Source organism: Triticum dicoccoides, chromosome 4A, assembly GCF_002162155.2.
Source record: "Triticum dicoccoides isolate Atlit2015 ecotype Zavitan chromosome 4A, WEW_v2.0, whole genome shotgun sequence".
In the NCBI taxonomy this organism is placed as follows: domain Eukaryota; kingdom Viridiplantae; phylum Streptophyta; class Magnoliopsida; order Poales; family Poaceae; genus Triticum; species Triticum dicoccoides.
Window position 1 is genome coordinate 618,396,688 of NC_041386.1, and position 7,100 is coordinate 618,403,787.

The following is a 7,100-nucleotide window of genomic DNA, read 5'->3' on the forward strand; positions in this document are numbered from 1 at the left end:
ATCTGAGAGCATCTCCAGTGTTTGGAGGCAACCCAGCCTCTAAGCTGGGTCCCACGAGCTGCCTCTAAATTTTATGTAAAATGCCGCACTGTGTTGCTAGCTTGCTGCCTCTAAGGTGGAGCCCACCTTATGAATTTAAAAAATATTTAATATCTGAACTAAAATGCACTGTTTCTCCTCTTCATGGCTCGTCCACCATCTGACTAGGAGGACCCATTCATTATTTTACTACTTGTGAGAGCTTGGAGGCTGCCTCTAGCCATAGCGTCGATGCTAAGCATTTTGGGCTTGGATGCAGCTGCTGCCCTGAGAGGCGGCGCTAAAGCTTTGGAGGCAGCTTTAAAGGCAGAGATTTCTCACACTGTGGATGCCCTGAGAGGGCGAGAATTTAAACAACAGTAGAGAAGTAATATGCTAATGGTGCGGCCCATACCTTCAAGGAGGCTTTAAAGCTCGACGTTAATATCAGTACCGTTGTTGTAATTCCATTGTATGTGGTTGAAATTGTACGATAGTAACCACCTGAATAATAAAGTGTTTAAAGCTGGTTCTTGAAAAAAAACATTGATACACGCAGAGGCAAAACATAGGGATCACACAGGAGAAGATAGTGTCAAACTGTCAATGTGCCGGAAGATCAGCGATGACATCGTAGCACGCTAAATTGTGAGGCGAAACATAATTATGATAGTCTAAGCAATTTATATCAAGTACTCCCTCCGTCCTTGAAATTCCAACTTTGTTGGAGGGTCAAACTATGTCAAAGTTTGACCGAGTTTGTGCAAAAATATATCAATGCTTGTGAAACCAAATAGGTATATGATAAAAATATATTTTATCACGAATCTAATCTACTAATTTGATGGCATAAATATTGGTCTATTATTGTATAAATGCGGTCAAATATAAAAAAGTTTGACTTTCCAACAAAGTTGCAAGTACACTTTCTCAAGGACAGAGGGAGTAGTAATCTTTATGCCATCAGAAATCACATGCATCAACCACAGAAATAAGTAAATATATATTAAAATGTACTGTAATTTATATTGATACATTGGGGGGGAATCTAAGTACATGGTGGCGGGCCATGAGGGTTTCCAGTATCTGCATCAGGGGTGCTAAAAATCGCCAATACAAGAGAAAACTTAAAAAAGAACTATTGCATGCTTCCATGCATGGGAACAAAATCAATAACATCAAGTGATCAATCTGCTGGTGGTCTTGTGCATCGAAGGCCGGACGAGGTGCCACTCATGCTGCTTTGACATCAGCAGCCTCCGCGAAGGTTTTTTCCATTACGGAATACTTGTCGGCGGGCGCAGCGGCAAGGACCGCATCAGAAGCCACCTTGTAGGCGGTGGTAACCGCAGCAAATAGCTTCTTGTCCTTTGCAGACTGGGCAAGCATGTTGGCAGCGACGACGGTCTGCTGGAAGACGAGGGCTTTCATTTCGTCCTGTTGTGGTGCTGGGGCAGCAGCGACGACATCACCAATGGCCTCCTTGAAGGAATTCTCCAATGCGTCGACGGCCTTCACGGTGGGAGGATGACCAGCCTCGCTGAAGGTTTTGTCAAATACGGCATATTTGTCGGCGGGTTTAGCGGCAAGGACCGCATCGGAGGCCATCTTATAGGCAGTGACAATTTCATCAAGTTTCTTCTTATCTCCAGCGGCCTCATTGAGCGAGGCGGTGGCAGCGACTTTCTGCTTGAGCACGAAAGATTCTACTGCAGACCTTTTGGATGCTGGGGCGGCGGCGATGACCGCGTCAAAGGCCTTCTTGATGGATGAATCCATCTCTTCAATGGATTTGTCGCCGGCGGCGCTTGCCGCCGGTACCAATGTGGCTGCCACCACAATGGCAGCAAGGAACAATGTGCATGCAATGTTCTTGACCATGGCCATTGTAAGTTGTCCTAACAAGTGGTTGAGGGATGATCCAAGAAGATGGTATTGCTTCCGGTGAGATGTTTGCGCCATGTAAGTTTATGAAGGTGGCCATGCACTAAAATAGGAGATGGTGTCTAAAGAGGCCGTGAGGCCATGAGAGCTTCGCGGGTGTCCTACGGTGGTGCAAAATTGGTTGCATGAACCGATGTCTGGATGTATGAGCCACCGCTTGCCCCTCGTTTTGAGGAGCACACCCGAAATTGGTCACCAATCATTCTTTCAAGAGCACAGACAAAAGTGGCCACCAATCTTTCTGGTTTCGCGGTTGATTTTATGTGCATGTCTTACTAGCCTGTGATCTCTTGCTTTGAAAATTTGCAAACTGCATGTAGTGTTGGTCGGTTCAATTGATCGATCCTGGAGTGTTTTTATAATTACTAGCACATATGCCCGTGCAAAAACTACCATGTGTTCCTAGTATAATAAGCATGGCTCAACACGCTCTGCTGATCTACAACATGGTGTCTCACCAGTGTCAAAGCTTATATTCTTTCTGGCAGAGCATGTCACTGGACATGCAGTAGTGGAGCCGAGCTGTTTTGGGGTCAATTCATAGGCAGATAGCAAAACTGTGAGAATAACTTTGAGATGCAAAAGAACGGGCGCTTGCCACGGGGTATCAAGCATAGATAAAGGACATAGATGAGCATCTGCGCAAAGTTTATGAGCGCAAAGAAGTTATGTGTAGGCAGCGGTCAAGGATTGAATAATGGCTCAAGGCAGGCGATCTAAACACCCGGTATTTCCAAAACCGAGATTCTCACGGAAAAAAAAGAACACCGTTCGAGCTTTAATGAGAGAGAATGGGACGAGGTGCGCTGATGATGATAAGATGCGGGGATTGGCAACTGAGTTTTATACCAAGCTTTTCATGTCGAAGGGTCAGAGGGAGCCGACGAGCTGCTGCAACACATTGACAACTCAGTCACGAATGAGATGAATGTGAGGCTGACTGCACCCATCATGAACGAGGAGATTGAGGTCGCACTTTTTCAAGTGGGGCCGACAAAAGCCTCAGGACCCGATGGGCTCCCGATGCTATTTTATCAACGACATTGGTCGTTGCTTCCATCGCTCTCCTCGGTTTTTGGGAAGGTTCTGGGAAGGTCGTAGAACCTTCTCAGACCGGTTTTTTTATTTCCCTTTCGCTTTTCTTATTTTGACTTTTCATGTTCATTTTCCTTTTCCTTTTTATTTTCTGAATATTTTTTCAAATTCGCAAATATTTTACGTCCATCAAGTTCAAAAATTATTCATCAATTTCAAAAATTATTCATCAAATACAAAAATATGTTCATCACAATTCAAAAAAATTCACCCTATTTTTCTGAAAAATTTCGTGAATTTCAAAAAATGGTCATAGAATAAAAAATTGTTCCTCCAATTCAAAAAGTTCATCAAATACAAAAAACCACTTTTAGAAATTCGCGAGCATTGGTTAAATGAGTGAATATTTCGTGAAAACTATGAACAATTTTTCGAATTGATGAACTTTTTTTAAATTAGTGACCAGTTCTAAAAAAAGAATTTTGTGGACTTTTTCTAAAAGTTGTGAACATTTTTTGAAGTCCAAGAACATATTTGAAAATTTCTTTTTATATTACATGGACATTTTTTCAAAATTATGAATATTTTTGGAAAGCCCAAATTTGAATTGAAGAAGCAAAAAATAAAAAGGGAACAAATATCTTCCCCTAATAATAAAGCAAATAGTGCTTCTGGTCGTACGTCGCTGGTAAATTTGCACAAAAGCCCCTCACTTTTTATAAAATCAACCCACAGTCCATATAGAATCAACCCGGAAGTGGAAAAAAAGCCCATGCCGTCCGTCTCCCACACACAAAGCAGAGCAGTTGATTTTCTCTATAAAATCCCACATACATGTGCCTTGATGATTCTAACAAGAGGCAACAGAAATCAACAGAAGAATGAATCCAAAGAGGTGTGCAGCTAAGGAACCAAATGGAACCCAAAGAGAAGGGAAGGGCCTGCTCCAGGCAAAGGAGAGGCCGGCCGGAGGGGAGCAGCCCTGGCCTTGCTTCGTGGTGGGGCGGCGTTGTGGCCCTCGTCGGCCGGTGGCAGCGGCTATGGTGGGGAGGCGAAGGGCGCAACAAGAGAGGACGGAGCGGCGGACGACTGTGCTCGCCAGCAACGGGCCTTGGCTGGCCGACCGGCAGATATGGCTACCAACGGAGCCACTGCACACCGCGGCACCGCGGCCCTGCAGCCCCCATCGCCACCAGCCATTCAGCCACCCTCCACAGGGAGGAGAGGGGCTACACCACCACAGAACGCGGGGGAGGGGAGGGGAGGAGGGGGCGGGGCGGGATCACGGCAGCGGGCGCATCCCTGGGGAAGGTCGGGATGGATTTGGCTTGGCGAGAGCAGGAAAAAGAGAAGAAAAGAAACGACGGCTGATGAAGTGCGTGGGAGAGAGACAACGATGATAAGGTTGGAAGGGAACAACGGTGCATGGGATCCCAATTATTTTTTTCAACGGAAGAGGTATTCCGGTTGTGTTCAGGGCCGGCCCTGGGCCAGGGCAGCAGGGGCGACGGCCCGGGGCCTAGTGAAATTAGGGGCCCCGACCTGTAGGGTACAGTGTATATATAAGCCCATATGAATTGGCGCAAATAAAAAAGCAAGGGGCTGTAGGCAGGGTCGCAGGGAGGCCCATCTCCAACAGAAGCCCAACTGCCAAGAGGCCCGAAGTCACGCCAGTTCGTTTTCTAGCCTGTTCGTTTTCTCGCCAAGGGGCATAGAGGCGAGCGACTCTCCTCCTCCTCAGTCTGAATGCCGGTTCATTTTCTCGCCTGTTCGCCTTCACAGATCGGCCGACCGGGCAACTGCGAGTCTTCGACAGCGGCTGCCGCCAGATGCATTCGCAAGGAATAGCAGGACACAAAGGTAAATCTCAACATTAATTTCTCTTAGCCCTCAATCTTAATATAGTGATTAATCTATATTCTTCTTTTTACAACAGTAGTGTTCTTGGAGTAGAGTTCGATCTGTTGTTGACGACTTGGTGCTGGACTTCTTGTTTCCTTGATGATTGAATATGGATAGTTGCAGCCCGAAGAACACAAATTTTCACTGATTTATTGCAATATTCAGCCTTCAAGTGCCTTCAATCCTTTTCTTGCAAACATGCTGCCCAAAAAACATTTATCTGGTTTCCAGAAAAGAACAAAGAGGAAAAGAAGAGATAAGTTTATTGGAACTCAGAAGGGAGCTATGCGTAAATTTGCTGTGAGGAATGACACTACTGATAATCTTGATGAATTAGATGGCAATGGTGCTGAAGAACAACAACCTGCTGGGAATGAGACCACAATTGTGGAAAACAATGCCCATGAGACTCCTATATATTTGAGTGGCCGTGAGAATCCTAAAAGTGTTGATGAACAAGGATCTTCTCTTTTTGATATCTATGACCCTAGAAACTGGGACGCTCTTGACAATAAAGCAAGAGATATTCTGATTGAAAAAGGGCCTACAAGGGAATACAATCTTGTATTCGAAACGGATAATGTTGGAAGACATTTTTCGTACGCTTACTACTCAAGAAAGCTTAGTAATGGGGAGGTCAGTGATCGGAAGTGGTTGGTGTACTCGAAACATGTGAATAAAGTTTACTGTTTTTGCTACAAATTGTTCAAGTCTGAAAGTAGCAAAAGTTTACTAGCATCTGAAGGACTAATGGACTGGAAGCATCTAAGTGAGAAGCTCAAACTTCATGAGAATAGTGTTGAGCATATCACTAACATGAATACTTGGAATGAGGTAAGACTGAGGCTAAGTAAAAATGTGACAATTGATAAAGATCTGCAGCAAGAAATTGCAAAGGAGAAAGAGCGATGGAGACAAGTTCTGATTAGAATTGCTGCTGCAGTGAAGTTTCTTGCCAAGCATAATTTGGCTTTTCGAGGATCAAATGAGAAACTATACCAAGTTAGCAATGGAAACTTTTTGGGAGTAATTGAAATGATAGCAGAATTTGACCCAGTTATGCAAGATCATCTTAGGCGCATTCAAATAGTGAAATTCACTATCATTATCTTGGGCATAAGATTCAGAATGAGTTAATTAGCCTTCTTGCTCAGAGTGTGAAAGATTCTATCTTAAAGGTAATTAAGGATGCCAAGTATTTCTCTGTTATTCTTGATTGTACCCCTGATGTGAGCCATCAAGAACAATTGACTCTAATTGTGAGATGTGTAAACATGTCAAGTGCCACTACAAAAATAAATGAGTATTTTTTAGAGTTCCTAAAGGTGGATGATACATCAGGACTTGGACTTTATAAAGAGTTAATAACTGCACTTGGGTTGCTTGGTTTGAATGTTAATGGTGTTAGAGGTCAAGGATATGATAATGGTTCAAACATGAAGGGAAAACACCAAGGTGTCCAGAAGAGGCTACTTGAAATAAATCCGAGAGCATTGTACATGCCATGTGCCTGTCATAGCCTGAATCTTACTCTATGCGATATGGCAAAATCTTGCAGCAAAGCTATTACTTTCTTTGGAGTTGTGCAACGGATCTACATATTGTTTTCAGGCTCTATTAAAAGATGGCAGGTATTGCTTGATAATGTTCCAAACCTTACTGTTAAATATCTCTATAATACTCGCTGGGAGAGTCGGATAAAGAGTGTTCAAGCTATTAGATATCAAGCGCCTCAGTTAAGAAAAGCTCTATTGGAGTTGCAGAGAACTTCTAATGATGACCCCAAAACTAAGAGTGATGCAAAATCTTTGGTTACTGCACTTGGAAATTTTGAATTCTTAGTTGGCATGGTCATTTGGCATGATATTTTATTTACTATCAACATGGTCAGTAAGAAGTTGCAGTCTGAGTTTATGTGCATTGATGTTACCCTTAAGCAAATTGAAGGTGCCATCTCATTTTTTAAGAAGTACATAAATGACGGCTTTGCATCCAGTGTGAACATTGCAAAATCTATTGCATCTGACATGGATATAGACCCTGTATTTCCTGTGAAACGTCATGTTATCAGAAAAAAGCATTTTGATGAAACTAATGGTAGTGAAGAAAATAATCAAATGGAAGAAGCGCAAGCAGTTGCAAAGGAATCATTTAGAGTAAAATACTTTCTCGTGATGATAGATGTTGCAATTAATTCCCTG

At 43.4% G+C, this 7,100-nt stretch overlaps 2 protein-coding genes across 2 annotated transcripts; one reads left to right on the forward strand and one right to left on the reverse strand.

Annotated features, from left to right (window-relative positions):
* Positions 1 to 1,006: 1,006 nt before the first annotated feature.
* On the reverse strand, positions 1,007 to 1,956 carry LOC119289406 (uncharacterized protein OsI_031781-like). The gene has a single exon (XM_037568739.1). It carries the CDS (start codon positions 1,903 to 1,905, stop codon positions 1,252 to 1,254), a length of 654 nt encoding a protein of 217 aa, XP_037424636.1. The 5' UTR covers positions 1,906 to 1,956; the 3' UTR covers positions 1,007 to 1,251.
* Positions 1,957 to 5,097: 3,141 nt separating this feature from the next.
* Positions 5,098 to 6,036, forward strand: LOC119283852. The gene has a single exon (XM_037563229.1). It carries the CDS (start codon positions 5,098 to 5,100, stop codon positions 6,034 to 6,036), a length of 939 nt encoding a protein of 312 aa, XP_037419126.1.
* The last annotated feature ends 1,064 nt before the right edge of the window (positions 6,037 to 7,100 follow it).

Bases quoted from the DNA above. Each gene is read 5' to 3' on its own strand.
- LOC119289406 (XM_037568739.1), bottom strand. From the start codon at position 1,905: ATGGCCATGGTCAAGAACATTGCATGCACATTGTTCCTTGCTGCCATT.
- LOC119283852 (XM_037563229.1), top strand. From the start codon at position 5,098: ATGCTGCCCAAAAAACATTTATCTGGTTTCCAGAAAAGAACAAAGAGG.